Source organism: Crinia signifera, chromosome 19 (assembly GCF_055691185.1).
Source record: "Crinia signifera chromosome 19, ASM5569118v1, whole genome shotgun sequence".
Lineage (NCBI taxonomy): Eukaryota > Metazoa > Chordata > Amphibia > Anura > Myobatrachidae > Crinia > Crinia signifera.
In genome coordinates this window covers 93,143,889-93,166,756 of record NC_139226.1, presented here as the reverse complement: position 1 = coordinate 93,166,756, position 22,868 = coordinate 93,143,889, and the positions used below count along the sequence as shown (strand labels likewise).

General features: G+C 42.6%; 1 protein-coding gene across 10 annotated transcripts in view; it reads right to left on the bottom strand.

Annotated features, from left to right (window-relative positions):
* PRDM16 (PR/SET domain 16) overlaps nt 1-22,868 on the bottom strand; it is a 478,584-nt gene that overhangs the window by 25,859 nt on the left and 429,857 nt on the right. For 5 of the 10 annotated variants that reach the window (XM_083162919.1, XM_083162925.1, XM_083162921.1 and 2 more), the window contains 7 exons: nt 16,276-16,474; nt 14,778-14,925; nt 14,570-14,668; nt 12,299-12,452; nt 7,417-8,818; nt 7,150-7,266; nt 5,016-5,103 (listed from right to left, as the gene is read on the bottom strand). In XM_083162919.1, the coding sequence (XP_083019045.1) occupies nt 5,016-5,103; nt 7,150-7,266; nt 7,417-8,818; nt 12,299-12,452; nt 14,570-14,668; nt 14,778-14,925; nt 16,276-16,474 (2,207 nt within the window). The remainder of the gene's footprint in view (nt 1-5,015; nt 5,104-7,149; nt 7,267-7,416; nt 8,819-12,298; nt 12,453-14,569; nt 14,669-14,777; nt 14,926-16,275; nt 16,475-22,868) is intronic. The other 5 variants (XM_083162920.1, XM_083162922.1, XM_083162923.1 and 2 more) reach the window with 5 other exon arrangements.

Genomic DNA, 22,868 nt, shown 5'->3' with positions numbered 1-22,868 from the left:
TAATACAGTACATGGGACAAATGCAGGCCCAGTTATCCTGGTAACCCACTTACCAGACTCTCTCTCTCTGGTGTGATGATTGAGCAACTGGGTCCACAGACAAACACACCAGCTGTCACTGGGCATGTGCAGCATTTCCATTCCACCATTTATACTGCATGTAGTGTCTGCTGGCCAGGCAGTGGTTAAGGGGTCTCCGGGCAACGGGACCACCTACCCCCCTGTGTTTGCCAATGTCATGTTACATGAAACATCAGATTTTTGTCATCAAAAGCCCCGTACTGCACAATTCTCTGGGGTGATGGTGGGTCTAGGAGGCTCATCTACTGTCCCAGGAGAAGGGGAGAGCTCTGCCCTTTTCCGGAGTCTCCCAGACATTCTAGAAATGCTGCCCCAATTGTCAAGTCTCTAATGCTCTTTATCTGATCTCAATATATATATACAGCAGGAATCGGCTGCTATATATGGGAACCGGTTGCCAATAATTCAATGTCACGGGTCTCAAGAAAGAGACGCTGAAAAGGTCTTATTGTGGAGATACTAGACCCCCCCCCCCGATCCGCCACTACTGCATTTTGATGTCCTTGTTACATAAAGAAAGCAGGAATTCTGTAAACAGAACTAGAATTCTCTATTTGGATAGATATTGACACATTTGTGTGTTATTTGACAACCCAACCTCAGCTGTTATCGCTCCGGCATGAAGCTGCTTCTTGTAGATCACAATACTTGGAGGAGAAACACAGAGTTTGAACGGGAGCCAGAGAGGGAGCATAGGGGACAGTGAGCGAGCGGAAAGTCAGAGGAAACATGCATCAAAGACTAGATGGTCTATTGTACACCAAGGGCTGACCTTTTGCACGTTTACAATACATTAAGCCAGACTCTAGGGAGAACTGCAGCCAAGACACTGTGTGTTTTTTAAAGATATCATTATTAAAAATCTGTTGTAATGACCATATATGCATTGAAGTATGCTGGCAGTTATTCACAAGCACTATTAGATATAGTAATTAGCTGTAGAAGATATAAATCAATAGATTTATGCCCCACAGAGCTAACAGACCACAGATACTAAAATAAAACTCAAATAAATCCAACGCTTGATCCCAAGTGAGCACTTTTAAGTCACCGAGCATTGGGGAGAGGTTAAAAGCTATTTAAGATACAGTGTACTGTATATCCAGCAGTGGAGAACTGGAGCATGTGATCATAGAGAATGGCCAACAGGGGGAGCTAGAGAGTTATTTTTATCCTCAATACCAATTGCTTATTATATGTTTGACTCTTCATTAATATTTCTTTATAACCTTAGTAGCAAAATGCTTAAAAATCCTTTAAGGCTGTGTCCAGCGTTTGACCGGTTTGTTTGTCATAGGACCCTGAACAGGTAGTAAACGGTGATTAAAATGAGAGCTTGATTCAGATGTGGTTAGAGCAGCTTCTGTGAAATAAGGTAGCTATGATAAGGTAATGTAGCAGAAGGGGTCCTGATATATGCATTAGTGATAATAATAGCATTGATTCATCTGCAACACTATTGGGCGGCTGCGTGACCCCAGGGTTCATGCAAGACTGATGCCACAACTCCTCAGACAGAGATCCTGGCCTCAATCCACCACCATAACAGCAGAGAAATGCCTCCACTTTGGCAACTGGAGGCCTTCGCTGCCCCACCCCACCCCACATTATTAGAGTGTCAATCACTGACCATCTTATGCCATAGAGGGTTCTAGGTTGCAGACCTTGCAAATGTGTACAAACACTGCTCCTGTATATAACACAGATAAACCTAAAGGTGCATCTAATGATCTCCAGTTCTGCTGGACCCGTCCCCTCACAAGCCATTGATTATAATAATCACTGTACTCTGATGTCATCACTTTAGTGCGCAATTTTAAAACTTATTAGATATGGTTAACAGCTCCTCACCTCTATGAGGTGAAGTACCGCCACTGATCAATAGAGGCCACTCACCGGACCAAATTACTCCTTTGTGTGCTAAAAGATGTCATAACAGAAAGTGAAAGCAATTTTCGCAGGGACACTGATCTGTTTCAAACTTGCTGGATATGGAGAGCGGTGTGAAGACAGATATTGGAGGTAGGAGCAGATAGTGACTGGGGGTGGGGTGGAGAGTTTGTGGGCTAAAAACTGTCACAGCTCAAAGTGAAAGAACATTGCAGAAGCTGCCATTTTGATGGGCTTTAAACAAGTAAAGAATAATTTCTTAGTATAAATTATTACAAATGTTAAAAGTTAGATTTTTGGGACCCAAACAAATACTAGCACTAGTTATCTTGCTTGGACTGTAATAAAACCATTATGGTTCTAGGTCTCAGTTTCTACATCACAGTATCACTCCCCATCTCTGAGTCTTCCCATAGGTGATGCTGCTGCTGTGCCTGGCTTTCCTGAGCCCTAACTATGTTTTTCGCTAAGTGGCCGTCCTGTCACATCAGGACCTGTACAAGACGCTCTCACCACTGTTCTAAAGCAGACAAACACAGGATGTCTCTGGCGGGCCTGCTGCCATTATCCAGTCATCTTGGAGGAAAATCACTGGAAGTTATTAACTAAAACTTAGTAGGGATCTGAAACAATGAGGGGTCTATGTTTAGCAGCTAGGTGGGAATTCTACAGAATTCACTGGAAAAAAGTCATAAGAGAACCTTGGTCATCTCTAGTGATTGGAATCGATTTTCAGTTAGGAAGAGATTATTAATGCTGGACCAAGATGTCGGCAGACCCGCCGTTGTGCCGACACGGTGGCTGATCCAGGTAAACATATACATTAGCTGACTGATGCTCGGTGCCTACATGCATCTGGGCAGCAGCTGAATTTGCCCATCCAGCTGTGACGTCAGTCCCAGCAGCAAGTACATGAGGGGTCTGCGGAGCACCGGTACACACAGCCTAATACTCCAATATATCGAAGATAATATCGTCTGTCGGCTGTGCTGCTGGGCCGACGCAATATGTCAGCGAGTTTTGTTCACAAACATATTGCTTGCATAGACGCGCCGACCTGCACAATATATATCGGCTGGCTGTAAACTATCCCGGTCTAAATAGCCAATTTATTTAAATGAAGTTCCATTTACAAAAGAGGTTTAAATCGTACCCTTCATTTAAACAAAATATATATATATATATTACAACAAGCCCCGTCCCTTTCATTTGCATAGCCACATCCACACAAAACCACACAGCAAATGTATCCTTTTAGGGACTGTGAATGAGAACAGTCCAACCACATTCAGGAGGAGGATACATACTTTTTTTTAATGATCCAATTACTCATGTGTACAAGGATAAGTTTAATTCAATGATTGTTACCATTAGGAGGTAAACAGGGATTTATTTTGGCCAAATTGCCCCAAACTGGCAACAATTGGGGTTTCAGGGTTACTCTCTGGCTGAAATTAGAAGGTATACGGCCATTAGCTAGACCATGGGTCTTCAAACTGTGGCCCTCCAGATGGGAAGCGGTCATCTATTAGAATGAACTTAGACCCCATTAGGTCGACTGGCAGGAAGGTCGACCTGACTTTAAGTCGACATGGGCCAAGGTCGACATGACTTAAGGTCGAATTTGCATAAAGGTCGACATGAGGAAGGTCGACTGGTCATAAGGTCGACATGGGGTTTTTCACTGTTTTTTTGAGCCGACATGTGCCGACAGGCGGTATTTCATGCCCTACCATCCACTAGGGCGTGGAGGAGGTTATTAAAGCTGTGGCGAGCGAAGCAAGCCACCGTGCCCGATGCATTGCGAGCAAAGCGAGGGTCCGATTCTCATTGCCAACTGTGTCCATGTCGACTGTGTCGACCTTCGGATAAAAAAACAGTGAAAAACCCATGTCGACCTTATGACCAGTCGACCTTCCTCATGTCGACCTTTATGCAAAGTTAACCTTAAGTCATGTCAACATTTTTCCATGTCGACCTTAACTCAGGTCGACCTTCCTGCCAGTCGACCTAATGGGGTCTACCTAATGACTGTAGACCTAAGTTCATTCTGACAGATGTACCGATTCCAAGGCATGCTGGGATTTGTAGTTTCACAACATCTGGATGGCCACAGTTTGAAGACCCATGCGCTAGACCATATTTAGGTCGACATTCATTGGGTCGACTACTGAAAGTGGACAGGACTTAGGTTGACACTTGAAATAGGATCAGAAGGTTGACACAAGCATTAGGTCGACAGTCAAAAGGGCGAAATGAGTTTTTGAGCATTTTTTAGCTGATAGGAACTATTTCATGCCCTACCATCCACTACGGCATGGTGGGAGATTAAAATAGTGTGCCGAGTTCAGTAAGGAACCATGACCGGAGCATGGCAGTGTGCATGTTGACTTGGTCGACATTCTGGACAAAAAAACAGTGAAAAATACATGTCGACCTTTTGACTGATGACCTTCCCATTGACGACCTAATGCTTGTGTCGACCTTAAGACCCTGTCGTGAATAGCCACGTCAACCTATTTCAGGTGTCGAACTATGACCTGTCAACCTTCAGTGGTCAAGCCAATGCATGTCGAACTAAATTGGGTCGACGCAATGACCCATACCCAGATAGAATACAGCAGTGAATGCTGATTCAGTTCTAGAGTGGAGTGCTGCGATCTATAAAGGTTATCTCTGACCACTGTATTGATTTTTCCACATGCAATATATTCGTCTTTAATGACTTCATTACATCACAGAAACCATAGAAATTATGTCAGCACTGTGCCTGAAGTGAGATGATTTATCATCAGTGATGGGGAAGAACAGAACACATATAATCCAAACTATGGAGGGTAAGGCACAGTGATTCCATAACTATGACACCTTCTAGCAGCCAGTACTAGAAGAGGTCACAGGGTCTCCGGAGGGAGAACGTAATGAGTCAAAGTCCTAACTGCTGCCAAAATCAACATCCAACATATCTTTAGTGAACATGCATCCCATCATTACCAAATGTATTCTCAGACATAAACCCAAAGTATGTGTCATGGTTACTTTACCTGGGGGTGAAAAAGGAGAGGAGATGGGCGTAAGTACTTGTCCTTTATCGCCCCCACAGGGTCGGTCACCTTCCGCTTTTCCACCCTGCTGGACAACAACACAGAGGGTTACGTACCCCAAATAATAATTACAGCATAATACTAATAATGAGCCTGTTGCAGGCAGCGTTACACCCGTTGGTGAGTTAAACCAATATTCGGGAGGATACAGCCTGACCTTCAACTATGGAACTTGTTCCTAATGCATTCATTGGCTGCAGTCACTCGAATAATGGTTCAGTCCACAATATGGCTGCCTGCGCGTTTCATGGAAACTGGATAGTTAGCCCACAGTGGGAAATAATCACTTAGCGCCAATGATTTCACCACCTTCATCAGTCAGAGCCGAATACTTTTTATTCACTGCACTTGGTCGACTACACAAACCAAAAATAAAATCCATAGGGCTGATTTATCAACGGGTTTTTAATGGTGCTCCAGTCAATCAGATCCCAACTGTCATCTTTAAAACTCATTGCGCATGATAAAACTCATTGATAAATCAGACTGCCAAACGAAAGTGAAGCGTGATGCCACCGACTTGTGGGAGTAACAGAAAAACGCTGCTTCATAGCTTGGGGCCGGCTCCATAATTTCTCCCAAAAGAAACTGTAACAGTATGTAATACATCTTAGTTTTCAGATGATAAATATAATAAGTCATAATATTTGAATCTGTCTGGCTTGGGAGGTGAGAGATGGGTCAGACCAATTGATATATCATATATCTATTTCGGATGAGAACATTTCCTGTAATTTAATTATTGACATCCTCTCTCTTCTTGGTGGAGCCTCAGCTCTTGAAGACAGTGAAATAGCTGGAACTTCCCTTGATACAAAGCTCATTTTACCCTTCAACACAACACTATATTTAGCAGGGAGACAGAGGACGGACACGGCCATAGTATTCCTTACCAGTAGATAAGTAAAACACGCACATTCCAGCTTGCCAAGCATGACAGGATCATTAGTGGCATTAATAAAGGACATTCTGGGACATAGCGCATTTTTTTAATTAGAGGCAATGTGAAAAATATAGTTTTTACATATTGGTATTTTTCAACCTGTTATTTTAACGTTCTTTCTGCGGTTTTAAAACATATCACTAAATAACGCAAGTTTTGATACTTCAAAACACAATGGGTGATACATTACGGTAAATTAGCGCGTATAGAGGCAGATGTATTAAGCCTTAACAAGAGATAAATGAAAGGGTGATAAAGAGAGATAAACGTCCAGCCAATCAGCTCTTTACTGCCATGTTACAGGCTGTGTTTGTAAAAAGTCAGTAAGGAGCTGATTGGCTGGACGTTTATCTCTCTTTATCACCATTGCATTTATCTCTTGTTAAGGCTTAATACATCTGCCCCATTAATGGATATCCCATCAGGGGCTATCCAACTAGCCTCGATAAGCCGGCGCATATTGGGGATTTTGTTTCACCTGCCGAAAACATGACTGCAGCGTCCAAAAACACATGTTTTACTGAACTGTGTTTGGGAGTAAATGTATTTTTTTGAAATCTGAACAACTATAATTGGGTAGCTCAAAAAGTAATACACAGATTTAACAAAGCGTTAAAAAACATCACTGTATGCTATACCTGTATATCAGGCCAGTTCTGCTTTCACAGGCCAGGTTTTAAGGATATTCATGCTTGAGCATAGTTGACTTAAATAGTACCTCAGTGAATTGCAATTAACCACCTGGGGTCAAATGTAATAGAGTGTGAAAATCAGAAAGGGAGAGATTTTGGGAGAGTTTTCCCATTTTTTTTAAACGGCAATCAATTACATGCAAAATCAACCTGGTTTCTCAGTATAAATGATTGCCGCTTTAAAAAAAATGGGAAAACTCTCCCAAAATCTCACACATTCGGCTCTTGGACTCAAGAATGGATATGCTTTAAACCTGGACTGTAATGGTAGAGGTTGTGCTTTAGGATATAATAATACATTCACACAGAAAAAGAGAAAATCCAGATGCACACTCTAAATTCTAAACAATGCTCATTGGAATTGTAATAAACTCTGCAATATAACAGAGTACATTTGAGGTGCTTAGCATACTTTGGGCAAAAATATAGGCCCACCAACCTTGACCAGGTGACATCATCTGGTGGGTCCCTAACACTAAGGTTCAAGTCCAGGGCAAGGGACCCTCTAGGATAGCACAAGCCAAGTGCCCCAAGCCAACATTTCTGATTTGGCAATCTAAAGGATTAACAACAAAATATCTAGTATTCAGTTTAATGTTGTAAAAAAACACTGGAAAATTAATGCATTTATTTATGCTAGAGATATAGTCATTACCCACCCCCATCCCAATATAGGCTACTAAATTAGGGCTAGGTATGTTAATACCTGTAAATGGGGTCCATGAAGAAAGGCGAAGGTTTCGCGTAGTGAAGAGGCGGCTGCTGCGGAAGAGGAGGTGGAGGGATTTTCGAAAGCATATCACCCATCTTCCTGTCACCATAGATATGGTTCTTCCGCGTCTCCCTCCCTCCATTCTGACTGGCTCTACTTCTGTTACCAATGCTAAGGTCCAATGGTTGCTCCTCTCCTGAGGTCTGAGGTACCAAAACCTTGGGCGGTATTAAGGCTGACTTCATCTCTTTTGGTTTGATGGTGAGATCAAACGGTGACTCGGAACTGGAGTTGCTAACCTTCTGGAGATCCCTAGGAGACTTTGATTCAGCTTTCACCAGTAAGTTATGATTTACTGTCCGATCTGTAAAAGCTGGGTATAAAGAATGGGGAAAGTTGGGGAGGAACTGAAAGGGGAACATGGAATGATAGGGGAGGGAACCCATTTTTTTTTCTTGCATCCCCATAAATCCAGGTCCAAAATATTTCTCTGCTATAGAGGCAATAGCTTTAATAGAGTCATTTGCGGCTCCCATCGATGGAAGCAACTGCTCTTCTGGAGGTGGAAAGAAGGAATGTTGAGTGTAGAAAAATGGTCTCTCACCAACGTTATTATTAGAACTACTAGAAACAGAACTACTCACAATATCTTGTTTGTGGTCTATGGGTTTGGTTTTCTCCTTGTTTTTGTCTCTTTCGCTATCTACATCACTGTCTAAATCAGACCCAGTGCCAGTGGTGGTGTCCAGATCGGTTCCCGAGGTGGTGTTGACATCTTCAAAGTCACTTCCATCTGATAGATCGCTGCTCCTAGATTTATGTTTATCTAGGTATGAATTTTCCATACTGTTCTCAAACTTTTCCTCCAGAGAGAGCAGCTGGTTATTGCTGCTGGTCAAAGAGGACATGAGGGACAGTTGGTGGCTACCTATCGGACTTGGAAGCTTTGCTTCTCGTGTATGGTTCAAGGGATTTTTGAGCAGTGGGGAAGGAGGTAATAATGGTGGTCGAGGGTACAACGATGGAGGGAAAATTCCTGGAAATCCAGGTGGTAAAGTTGGAAACGGAGGAGGAGCCGGTGAAAATGCCAAACTGCCTGGATGTGCCCTAGAAGGAAAATAGTCATTGAAAGCAAGGCTAGAGTGATTCATGTTTGGAGAAGCTTTAGACTTGTCCATCAAAGAGCTTGGTGTTAAGGGCAGACCAGGACCGAACATCCCACCAGGATTGTAATGGTTTTTGCCTTCACAGAAGCGCCGGTGTTTGTTAAGGGAGGAGGTAGTGCTAAACATCTGTCCACAGTCCTTGCATTTTATCTGTGTACGGCAGTCTGCATGCATTCGCTTATGACGACACAGGTTGGAGAACTGTGTGTACGATTTATGGCAGACCTCACCTGGAACACCAACAGAAACCAAAACAAAAACAATATAAAATAAACATAAATAGACTGAGAGAAGGCATGCATAGCCTGTGTTACATCAGCAAACTCAACAAGCAACTCATAGAAATGTACAGTAATCCATCAAAAGCAAAAATACTCAATACAAAATGGCATACATTCTCTTCCATGCATAAAAGACTGTGGGTCAATCTACTGGAAGCCACAAAAAACTAAAGTAACAGAAAACAAAGCAACATATTTGATAATATTGTAGGCTTACTGAACCACAGAAAATGTACAAGGTGGTGCTTCTCTTTCTCTTATCATTCATATACAGTACAACTGCATGTAATCAGGATATTGCAGGTCATTCAATTCTAAACTCTGAAATAATGCACGTTATGTATTTATAGTAGTTTATTACCATTTAGTTAAGATAACTATTAAGGGGAAGGGGTACATTTATTAAAGCTTCTGAAAATTAAAAGAGGTGACATTGCCCAGGGCAATCAATCAGATTTTGTTCATCATTTTCTAGGATGCAAAAGAAAAATTATAGACAGAAATTGAATGGTTGCTATGGGCAACATCATTTACATGGTTTTTTTTTAAGTGAATGGCAATTGTGCAATGTTAAAGGTGTACCCTGTAGGTATAAAAACAGCCTCAATCCCCTCATGACTCATTTATTAGTTATGATAAATTAGGGAAGGCCTGGCCAAACTATGGCTCTCCAGACTTTGTGAAACTACATACCCCAGAATGCCTTGCAATAGATTTAGCATTCCCTAACAGCAAAGCTGTGACAGGGCATACTGGGATTTGTAGTTCCATAACAAGTGGTGAGCCACGGGTCGGCCAGGCCTGATGTAGTGTGTACATCCCCACACTTCTTAGGCATCACCAACACATCAGTGCTGACTGGACACTGACTAATCGCATTCTTCGTCAGACACCAGACTATGTACCTGAGAGTGGGCCGGTGCTTTAATTACATTGGAGGGCTCTCCAATCCAGTGCTGCCACACCATGGGCTGGTGACCATGAATAGAAAGGTCATTGGTCTCTGCTGAGTGGCAAGGCTAGGAGGGGGTCTGGCTCTATCACGCACATCCCTCACAAATATCATGTGCATGGTTGTTAGTGGGGACATTTTCTATGCAAAATGACCTCATGCTGCACATAGGAATTTTTGTGGTGGTGGTGGTGTGTGTGTGTGTGTGTGTGTGTGTGTGTGTGTGGGGGGGGGGGTATGTATATCTAGTACCTAAACTATTATGCAACAAATAAACATAAGTGCAGATGAGAAGAAAATTAGCACAATTTGTTATACTTAAGTACTAATATATCTAGCTGTAAATGGGTTCTAGCACATAATGGGTTTCTAATCGTACTAAGGTCCCAAATGTTTCACACTGGATATTACAGGACACATACCGGATAACTTATTAGCCTGGAAACTGCACAATGTATAAAAGCATGAAGATTGCTGGTTTGCTGCCCAGGATCTGCAGTTAGGAATGGGGATTAACACACTGTGAAGTTCTAAGTTGGCAATGTACCGTGTCCTAAAAGTTACTTTGCTAGCAGAAAACGATGACTACATTATTTTATTTATTTATTTTAACTTTAATGAAAATGTCATGGTGTTTGCGGAGACTGTCCATGAGCACTGGAATAAACGGGAGATAGATAAATGTGGGTCACTGCCCACACCTGGTTTGTCAGTAACTTCTGGGTGCAATGTGCATCATCCTGGAAATCTCCAACAAGTTATTTCTTTTGACCTTGTAACACCAGATAAGGTCACAGCTATAATGGTAGACTTGTTATTGTACCAGGGGTGGCTTATTGGCAGAGGGGGCCATGTGCAAACCCTTGTGTGGGGCCCTCTTCTTTGCGGTGCCTCTGCACATATACATGTCTCCAGAAACATGGTGCCTGCCGTGTTGCTTGAGACAAATGTCTAGTGCGCATGTATAGGTCTCCAAGAACATAACATCTGCCCTGATCCCAGAGACAAATCTGTACTGCTCATTCATGAATCACCGAGGAAATGCCTGCTGGAGAAAGGAATTGACTGAGTGTGGTCGTCCCCTTTAAAATCTAACAGTTTGCAGGACAGAAGCAGAATGAACATTATTGGGGGAAAAGCTGTTAGCATATTGAAATAAAGTTTGACTGTCATTTACACATAGTATAGACAGCCATCTTGTAGGTGGGTGGGGGGGGGGGACCAATCTTCACGATGATGAGTACTATCTGTTCACTGGGAACACATAACCTTGCTGAGTCATGAATCACTAGAAGCCAGACCATTGGTGGACTGCACCAATATTCACATTGTGTCTCAGGTTCTTAGTGAGTGGATTGGCTGCATTATCACGAATATTGTCCAATCACACTAAGAACTTAAATATAATAAGCATCAAACCTTTCGTACATGTATTAACAGTCAAAAACACATAAAGAGCCTCCTAAATCTCAGTGACCACAGTGTTCTGACGTCTGCAGTGACTACTGATGCCTAACCATGTCCTGGTAACACTTGGGCCCTCTCGGCTATCCACTGGAGCGTTTCTTCAAGCTCTCAATTCAAGCATTCTTTAAAATAATTGTATGTTTTGTGTAGATTCTCAATGGACAAATGATGGGCATCAAGGACGGTCTTACTGAGCCCACACAGGGAGTTATTCTGGTTGGTTCGCAGCACTGCGCGCGCCATTTGCAAATGCCACCACCCCCCATTCACAGTGCGAATTTCCCCACACGGCTGCGAATGGATGTTTAGCATAAAATCCATTCGCAGCCTATGGGGAAACACCCACATCATTCGAGGGTCGTGACCCTCGAATGATGTGGAAGGCGAACGCAAAACTAAAGACCCTCTGAAGTGTCTTAGTTTTGTGCATGTTATCGAGGAGAACATTGCGGGCAGCTGACATCCGGTGATGTCAGCTGCTCGCCCCCAGCACCCGCGTCACTGAGAATTACCATGGGAACACCCAGCATTTTCATGGGAACACTGGGCTACCAGGCGCTTCCCCACCCCTCCGCCTGCAGTGGTGGGTATGTGTGCCAAGCGAACACTCTGTTCCCCGTGGCTACACGCACCCAGCGCATGCACATATGCAGAAATGTGCATGTGCAAAAGCAAAACATCGGTCCTCTGTGTGTGATCGCGGAGGACCGTATGAACCAGAATAAGGTCCACTATCCTTTCTGCAAATATTATTTGTAACAGTGTCACTTTAAGAAAGAGAAGCATCACCCTGTGCATGTATTAACCTAGATCTTTGAACATAGCAAATTCGGAATGGGGATTATTAACACAGTTTCTAAAATAGCTCATTATATAGTCATCAGATGGGTTAAGGATGATAGGGACAATCTTTGATGTGGTTCTTAAATTTACTTAGGTGATCTAAACATCCGGTAGATTTGACTATGGAAGTGTTGAGACTTTATCTTGTTACGAGCAAGACCACTTACATATGAAAGGTTTGACAGTGCTATGAATGTGCTTATGTTGCTTGAGCCCCGACGAGGTGGCAAATGTCTTGCCACAGTCAGGGCAGGCGTGTGCCCGGGCTCCAACGTGCTGGGAACGGATGTGCCTTTGGAGGTTGCTGGGATCAGTGAAAACCTGCAAAGAAAGTCACAATGTATTGAAAATGCAGAGACAGCACATTGTCTCTACATATAAACTCTGAACATATAGAATACACAGTAATTAGAGGGTAGACCCAGGATACGCTGCAGAGAGAGCAATCTTTCCATGTTATTCTGTAGACCAGGCATGGCCAAACTATCGTCCTCCAGCTGTTGTGAAACTACAAGTCCCATCATGCCTTGCCAAAGGTTTGCTATTAGGGAATTCTGAAACTATGGCAAGGAATGCTGGGATGTGTAGTGCAGGGCCACAGTTTTGCCATGCCTGGCTTAGACTATTAATCAACAAGTAACATTTTGCTACAGAGGAACTTCCCCTACAATAACGGAGTTTGGAGCATTGGTAAGTAACTCGGAAGAGAACGCTATATAGACAATGCTCTAACTAGTTTGGCTGATGATGGAGATAAATGGCTGAAAAACACATAATACAATCAAGATGTCAATTCAGTGTTTTCAGTAGGTGTTAAAAAATACAAATGCTTAAATACTATCTGCATGAGTGTAACGGGCCCTACACACAGGGCGATTTCAGGGTATTTTCTAAGAGATCTCATTAGATCACTTGGAAAGTGACCCTACATCGCTCTGTGTGCAGGTGCCATAGCGATAGCCATGCGCAGCCCCGCACGTCACTATCGCCCAGCAATTAATATGCAGCATGCTGGATAAATCTAGTGAGATGGCCCTGACAGATCGCTCAGCACCCAACTCTGATACATCAATGTGATGTTGTTATTTTACATACTATTGCTTGCGCCTTGATTAATAAACAGTCACTAAGGCTTTTATTTTAGAAAGCGTTACTAGTTCTTAACCCTTTGAGAGCCAACATCTCTTAAAAATGACGGCATCCATCACATTTGTTATATAAATTCAAATAATAAATGTGTAAATAAAGTTAATATTTTCCTATATATGGATGCAAATGTTTGCTGGGCAATTTTCCCACCTATTTTGACCAATTCACTTGGCACTCGAAGGGTTAAAGTGTTTTATAGGACAATCCTGTTTTAGCATTCACAGGCAGCAAAATACCAAGTGACATTTCCTCTATGCAACAACACATATGTTTATATGAAGAGGTTAAGCAGACTTGTCTGTGGGTATCGATCAATGACAGTAAAATTAACAGGTGACAGAACCCTGTGGGCGAGATGTACTGAGCCTTGAAATTAATAAAATGGAGAGTGACAAACCAACAACCAATCGGCTCCTACCTGTTATTTGGCAGTTAGGAGCTGATTGGCCGATGGTTTATCACTCTCCATTTTATCAGTTTTCAAACTTAATATATCTGGCCCATTGTTACATAACATTGGAGAGAGCTGCCAAAAATGCCCTCCAACATTTCACAGAATGTAAAGTAAAGTATTTTGCAAACTATTTTAACACTGAGAAAATGGAAACCTTTATACAATAAGTAACTTTTTTCTCAAATTAAAATATAGTAAAGTATATAACACACACCTAAAGTTCAAATGCGCAAAGTTTTGGGAAGCAACATATAAAAATAAATCACATTATTGAACGCCCTCCTTTCGTCTAGGGAAACCCTAGTAGCACTTGGGCAACCACTGGTCTTGATGCATTGCCTTGGTCCTGCCTATGGGGCCGGACAGGTTCCTAAAGCGGATGAAGCCACCTGGCAGTAGGGAAAGAAAACCTTGCCGAGAACCAGTGGCAGTTCCAGGGGTGGGGCTGTAGCACAGTTCAAAATTCAAATAGGGGAGCCACACCCACTGCAACCAAATTAAAATGGACTCACTGGCAGTGGGTGTGGCACCCCTATTTGAATTTTGAACTGAAGCCACCACTGCTGAGAACCTTGATGGTGTCATCTACTCAGCATAATGAATGGGAGCATCATTGTTCTCTAGATTTAATCTCCAAGCAACAAGGGACATATCGTAGGAACAATGGCGGGACCTCATCTTTACCCGCTCTACCAAGGTTTTACCAGAGGAAAGGGTGTCAGAGCTACTGGCAATGTGAAACCACAGAGGAGAAAAAGAAGCGTGCTGCCTGAAAACTGTGCGCTTGTGACGGTGTGTGATGGTACAATAAATGTAACTATGTCATAACACTGACGTCTACTTTAGGTGTGTGAGGTTCCGCTTCAGTGTTGTTGTTGCAGTTCAAATATATGGGTAATCTGGAAGGAAGATCACTTGGAAACCAGGACTCGCTCTGCAAAGGACATACGTGAGACACAGATCATTCCAAGCGTCAGCCTGAGGTCACACTTTCAAGGACATCACAATGACAATGAGAAGAGTAACTAACTGGCCATCGGTACCTTTACGCAGTTCTCACACTCGAATCTCTTGCCACTGTCATGTGACATCTGATGGCGAATCAGGTTGGATTTCCAGTTGAAGGCTTTGGGACACTGGTCACATTTGTACTCCCGTTCTTCGGTATGAATGATCATATGCTGCTCCAAACTGCAAGCAAGACAGGATGTGCGACATTTGAGAACAAAGGGTGCCAAGCGCCCATGCTTATCCACATGCTAATGTCCTATTGGAACACATATTGGCGTCTAGACTGTCCGACACACAATGACAATTACTGGGCCCGTAAGAGAGTCTTAATGAACACTATTAGCCTGGATTATTGCACATGAGCAGTTCAGCCATTGACTTGAGCACAGAAATTATACAGATAACTAATAAGTCAATAATAGTTCCAGTCCATTAAGCAAAAAATTTCCTTTCCATTAAGCACTTTTGCTTACAGTAGACAGGATCGTGGCATCATCCAGCTGAAAACAAAAGTCTATAATCTTATTTAGAACAACAAATGTAGGGTCAAGGTGTCAAGTAGGTTTAATATACTAAGATGGGAGTTCTATTTCACATTGTAGGTTGCTATGGGCAACCGACCAGATACGATCTATTATCTTCTAGAAGGGGCTAAATAAATTAGTAGATTCTGATTGGTTGTGCATAGCAGCCTCCCATGTGAAATAGAACTCCCATCTTGAATTGCAACTACCAACAAGACATTGAGAAAGACCCGAACGAGCATGGATCAATCCAAAATGTTTACATTAAAGTTGTTTAGGGGGCGTGGTCTATTAGATCGACACCAAAATGTCAACATGCACATGATGGATACTGGAAAAAATTTGACACGTGAAAAAGATGACATGTTGTTTTCCCAATTTTTTTTAGTGTCAACTATCATAACTTTTTCAATGTTCCTTATTTACTGATGGAACCATAAAGTCTAAAACTAAAATCACTTTCACATCACAATGACATCACATCATTGAGTACATTTCACAACACACGAAGGGCCCGAGTGAAAGACAGGCAGAAGTGCATGGAACGCGTAAGACCACAGCCATGCTCACTGTACAGACCATTTCCACCTCCTCGGAATGTTCATCGCCATGGCTGGACTGACTATATGGCACACGGGCAAATGCCAGAATGGCTCATAGCCTGTTGGGCAGGGCAGGTCCGGTCTACAAGCCTGGCTGAGGAGCTGAGACAGGGGCTTACAGAACCACGGGGGTGTGTCACAAAGCCACTCCCCATGAGCCATGGTCATGCCTCTTGCTACGCGCACAGCCACTAGAATGCTGAGGCTGTTTTAGAACCCATCTTTGCTCATGACTTTTGCCCAACACTTCGGATACCAACTGACCCAATTGCAACCGGTTTCAGAAATTTTCTTGCACAGTTCCAAACAAAAACATGAACACCGGCACTGCATGAGACTCACAGAGCAAGGTCTTATAGCCATTCTACATTTGCTAATGAACAGTGAATACAAACTGTACTTACCTGTATTTGTTGGGGAAGAGGCGTTCACAGTCTTTGCACTCATGTACTTGTTCATTCTCGAACCCCTCTTGTTTGATCTCTTCGCTCAGAGACTCGTATATGTGGTTGACCGTATTGCAAGCATATTTCTGGTGCCGCCTTAAATCGAGCTTGGACTGGAAAAGTTCATCACAGTCTTCGCAGCGAAATGTGTGTTCCTCTGTAGAGAAGAAACAGATTAGAGAGCTACAAGCCAACAGCGGAAAGCTACAACCATGCTCGCTTTGTCTCACTGACTTAATACTCCTAAAACTTCTTCCACTTTAAATAAAGAATCACAATTATTCACATTTCTGGAGTCATAAATATCATTAAGGCCATCAAGTTTCCCAACTTTGAGGTCTAAAGGTCTTTGCATAATATAAGACACAAGACGTAACATTTTGGTTGCATTGTTCAGCAAATACGTTTCAGACAACAATTGCCGATCACCGCTTGGGATAAGAAAATGCGTAAGGAGACAACATTAACAACACAACCTATACAATAAAAGATTATCACCAAGGTCAAACAAATTAAAATAAGGGCAGCTGTTAATAAGTTTACGAGACGGCATCCTGACTACTCTGCCAAGTTAAACAATTGGGTCCCACTTGTATGTTTTCCAAAAATACAAGTTCTTTAAGAGAACCAAGACAGTCCTGCCTTTCCCCACCTAGCGACTTAGAGAACAGAAGCATCTTAAGGGGTTTAGCTACTCTGCACTTAAAACATCTTTCTACAATTAAACTTTCATTCCTATGCAAACAGTTTAGAGCAAACTCTGTGCATGTAACAGGGTTCATTAACTCCCAAGGTAGACGGTAATTAAGCTTTTTGGTGTGGATTTATTGATACTGGCAAGCGTGCCACTCCGTGCTGGCACAAAGTAAGTTGTGATAGCAACGTTTCAGCATCTCGCTCGCGTACTCTGCTGCCTCGTGTTTAAAGGCTGCGTTTGATTCCTGCGGCCTTAGAGCTTGCAGTTAGGAGGCATGTGACAAATGAAAAATCCAATGCTCCTGAACACATATTTACCAAATAGCCATAAAGAGATCAACACACAGAAGCAGAAAAATACATTAATTACTAACAAACGTTTTGGGGCTTATTTCATAAAATAGTGCAATGTGGAAATATTTCCTTTTTTTGTGCCTTTAAAAATCTGTAAGCCAACTGTTCAAAATGAGCTGCGGATACGGTCACTAAGTCAACACTATTTAGGTTGATATGCATTGTGTCGACCACTGAAGGTCGACAGGGTTGGAAGGTCAAGACATTGGGTGGGTAGACAGTCAAAAGGTCGACATGAGTTTTTCACTGATTTTTTTTTAGCCGACATGTGCCGACAGGGGATGTTTCATACCCTACCATTCACTAGGGTGTGGTGGGAGAATATAATAGTGTGCATGGAGAGCGCAGTGAGACATGCGAGGGGACGTGGTACACTTTGACGGTCCACATTTGGGACAAAAAAAATAAAATAAATAACTTTAAAAAATCATGTTGAGCTTTTGACTGTCGATCTTCCCATTGTTGACCTAATGCTTGTGTTGACATATTTCAAATGTCAACCTAAGCCTTGTCAACCTTCAGCGGTCGACTCAATGCATGATGACCTACATTGGGTTTATCCAATGATCCATAACCTGTGACATGCTTGGGCAGTGTCGGACTGGGGTATGAAGGGCCAATCGATGGTAGGGAGCCCTGCTATGCTTAAGTAGTGTTTACTCTAGCACCCAGGGAGCGCCCAGGGTGTCGCGGTCTGCTGTAGTGGTCTGTATATCAGCACTGGTATACAAACCAGACCTGTGCTAGAAACACCACAGCAGACAGCATCACCCCAGGCAGGGAAGAGGAACTGCATGGGTTTTCAAAGTTGGCGGGTGCTAGAATGAACACTACTTAGGGGGTGTGGCCAGCGACCACTGGATGGGACCAGCCCACACAGTAGTTTGGATAGCCAATACCATATATCTGACTGTCTAATAGGGTAACAATGAGTAATTTGAGTGCACTGTCTGGAACCGGACATTAGAGGAAGGGGTGTGGCCTACATGTAGTGCCCATCATGAATTTACTCCTGTAGTCCTTTTGCCAGTCCACCCCTGTTTGGGTACATTGCAATATATTTTTATATAAGCCCCACATCATACCAGAAATAAAAATATATAAGGGGATTTATGTTGTGCTAGATTTTAAACCACTATTTGAGATTATTCCCCCTTTAAACGTTATCCACTCAAGTTCCATCTTATTAAACAAGTAGTAGCATTCATCTCTGTTTAAGAAGCATCCTACTTATACACAACATGTATTAATCTACTTACAAAGGTCTATAAGGAAAGAGACATCAGCAATTCTTTTTGTCTGCACATTATTACTTCCCTACAGGATGTCCAGTAAAATGCACAATAATGGGAATTCCGACCCTTAGGTGATCACTCGAGCTAAATTAAGAAGCTGGGAAACTTGAACCAACTCTATTGTGCTGCTAATAACTATTCATATCAGCTTCTCGTTCTGCCCAACAAGCTATATGACTTGGCTTCATTTACCTTGGTTGGGATTTAAAAAGGTACACAGCTCCAGTGCGAAAAGTGGGATTGCAAAAACATCATGTGTGAAGTAGTAAAGATTTACATCTTATAAATACTAGTTCATTGTAGCACCCGCCATCTTTGAAAACCCATGCAGTTCCTCTTCCCTGTCTGGGGTGTCGCTGTCTGCTGTAGTGCTTCTAGCACAGTGTAGTCTGTATATCAGCATTGATCTGTAAACCAGACCTAGAAACACCACAGCAGACAGCGACACCCCAGGCAGGAAACAGAAACTGCATGGGTTTTAAAAGATGGTGGGTGGGTGCTAGAATGAACACACACATATATATATATATATATATATATATATATATATATATATATATATATATATATAGCCACATATGTATACACATAATATATATACATGGAAGGTACTGGTCATTTTAAGAGTCACGTTGATGCATGGAAATCTTTTGGTTGGCAGTGGAGAAGTTGACAACTGTAGACTCGGATGGAACGCCACCCCCCCAGTGGTCAAAATATATTACCATGCAATAACTCTAGTAAAACAAAACAAAAAGTCATATGGATTTTTTTTCAATGACTTGGTTTCCAGTACCGTGGTCACATAAGCATTTTATGCACATTCACAGGCAGGTCTCTCCGAACCGTTATGGGTCACATCTGTCCACCCATTTGGAAACTGTCCATCCTCTATGCTACAGTACTTCTAACTGTAGAACATCAGAAGCAAAAGCATTAACTTAATTGGGGGGTTTCTGACTAAGATCTATGTATATAGCACACACACTTAATTATGCAGCCAGTAGGATGCCATGTGGTGGACATTTAGCGATAGTAGGCTCCACCCCCACACGGACATAATTCATCGGTCTGCTAACATGATACAGTTTAGTATACTTGCATCATATTTGTTCCCGCCCACTTCACATAGTCCTGCGACTCCACTTGTGGGACATCCACAGAGATGGATACATAGAGACGGAGATATACAGCGGTCTCCTTATAAGAAAATAAAAAACCTATTCCCTCAGAGGAAGTTTTGGGAAATCAGAACACCCCCCCCCCCACATGTGCCAATAAATGATTACATGATCTGTATGTGTCTTAAAGTTATTATACCTGCTTGTGAGAATATACACAAGCCTTGCACTGACACAACTGTCCTCACATGACTTGTATTGCCCAGGTCTCATTTGTTTCATTTTGTTTAATGGTTAGTCAACACTATCCTGGCCTAATTTGTTCTAGTTCCAGAACATGAGAACCACAGGCAGCACATCAGTGGTCTATATAGAACACTGTGCAAACAGCAACTAAAGAAAGTATTTATTTATTTCTCTCTCTCTCTCTCTCTCTCTCTCTCTCTCTCTCTCTCTCTCTCTCTCTATCTATACACACACACACATATCCATCCATATGCTCTGGCACTCTGTGGCCCCCCCAAGCAGTACGCGTCCTCCGACCTTTTCATACCCCCACTATCCACGTCGTTGTGGAGTTGAAGCCGAAGCGTGGCGAGCGCAGCTTGCCCAGCGAGAGGACGCGGAATACGAGCCCGAAGCGCGGTGCGCGCAGCTTGCCCTGCGAGGGGACGCGGAATACATGTAAAGTAATCCGTGTCCGCTCACCACGCTTCGGGCTCGGTGGCTCGCTGCGCTCGCAACACTATCTAAAATCAACTCCACGCCAACGTGGATAGTGGTGGTATGAAAAGGTCGGAGGACGCGTACCGCTGCGCTCGCCACGCTTCGGGTTGGCGTTGATAGTGGGGGTGGCGTTGCCAATGGGGGTGCATTTAACATTGAAAGCACCCATCAGGGTGCTTGTACAATTAAAAATCTAATCGCATGCCGCTATATTGCATGCAATGAAATGCGATTGTATAAGAGGTACTACGATCAGAATATTGGGCGCCATGCTAGGAAACCAAACTATGTTTAGAAAATCAGGGGGACATGGGGGATTTCAGATACTCCAGAGGTAAATACTAAACATAAATACCCCCCCCCCCCCTCCCCCCCCAAAAAAGCACAAGTCAAGTACCATAACTATTTTTGGGATTTGCCTTACGTGGATACGGTGGACCCACCAAATATGTCCCTCTTATTCATTTACTTATTTACTTGGTAAACATCGAAAAGCTATCCACCAAACTAGGTTCCAGCAAATGAATAAACTCATGGGCCAACTTCCGTAAACGAGTTCTAAGGTTGGAGATTAGGATGTCGCAGGAAAATGCATTTTTCACATTCTACAATTCAGTTGATGGTACCTAAGCCCATTCAGAAAGTGATTCTTTGAAGCACAATGGAAAACTTCAGACCAGAAACAGCAGGTTAAGTCCTTAAATATCTTACAGGGGGGAGACAGTCAGTGTTCTGCCTTGTTTGTAAAATCCATGGTTGCAACAATCATCTATCTAAAGTTCCATCAGTAACACTCGGTACAATAGAGGAATGTTTCTGAAAAATAAATCAGCTCCTAATGGCTTTCAGAAGAACCAAGGGGAAAGCAATTATATGGCATCTAACATGCTAATCTACCAGAATAATGTCTCAAAGGAGTTCAAGAACCCTACTCAAAATTCCAACAGAGATAAGGGGTCTAGTGCTTTTGGCTGGGGTTGGCATAGAAGATTTTTACGATAATTATCTTCACGCAGAACATTTTTGCACTTGCTTTCATGCGTAATTTACAGTTTAACTGGGTAAAGTCAGATTTGTTTGAAAAAAAAAAAAAAAAAAAACACCCCAAAAAAACAACTGCTTGGTATGGAATTATTTTCGCCCTGGCACAATTAGGTTAAAAAAAAATAAAGGGAAAAAAACCCCCCAGAAAACAAGTTGGTGTTTTCCAGGGTTGAGGCGGAGAGAACAAATATAGATTGCATCCATTTATTTGCACAGCGAGACTTTTTTTTTCTTCTTTCTACAGGTTCTCAAAGCTAAAAACACGACTTTAATAATAAAATGTGTTTAAAGGGTTCCTTATGGAATGATTTCAAAAGAACCAGGCAGCAGGAATTATGTAAATCCCCAATTTGTTAAAAGTTACACCCTCTCCTGTCTTTATGCTTAGACCAAACCTGTGAAATGCTAAGTCTGGACCCGATCATATGGGTTCAGTCAGACTTTTTGGAGAATATTATAGATGAGTACCAGGGGCAGGACGGGTCTGGCTCCCAGGTGTACAGGGGAAATCCCCAGAGTTTCCAAACAGGCATCCTGTCTTTAAGTCTGCAACCTGTATCAAAATATCACTGATAACAGAGAACAAAAACTCACACATAACATACAGTAAGTCTGGGGTGGAACTACAGGTGCAACCCTGACAATCGGCAGTACCATTTATCACCTACAGGTGGATAAGACTTTGCTGTTGGAAATAAAGGCCAACAATGAAAACCCCTCTTTGTATTTACATTGAAAAATATTTTGCAAAGGGGATAAATCCGCAAGCCCGGCAAAAGTGAAGAAACTGTGCACTTCTACACATGTGAGCAAGCCACTGCCTGCATGTGCGACCCCTTAAAGTGCAGTCACTTTCAGAAAAATACGACCATAGTCTAGGTGCCGGTGACGTTGCGAGGTGGTGGCAATGCAGGTTGGGTGGGGTGGGGGTGGGTTGCGGTTCTGACAACGGAAGAGTGTCCAGATTGTTTACAGGGCGGGTCACAGTGGCTGCATGACATCACACGCAGCCGCTGGTATATAAAACATGGTGGCCCAGCACCGGTCTTTGTCTAGGTTGTGTTCGCATATTAGCGATGCATGCAGGGCGGCCTTGTCTATTGCTGTGCTGCTACACAGTCTCTATATAGAACTGTGAAATGTCTCTCTATATAACGGTGCAATCAGTGCTACATAAATAATTATATAAGAATTATTATTATGCTGCTGAAACATTTTCCTCTGTGAATCGGTGAGAAAATGTGATGACTGCAATGTTTCTCTCATCTCTACATACAATAAAATTCATGATGAGCAGCGATGGGATTAGTGATCT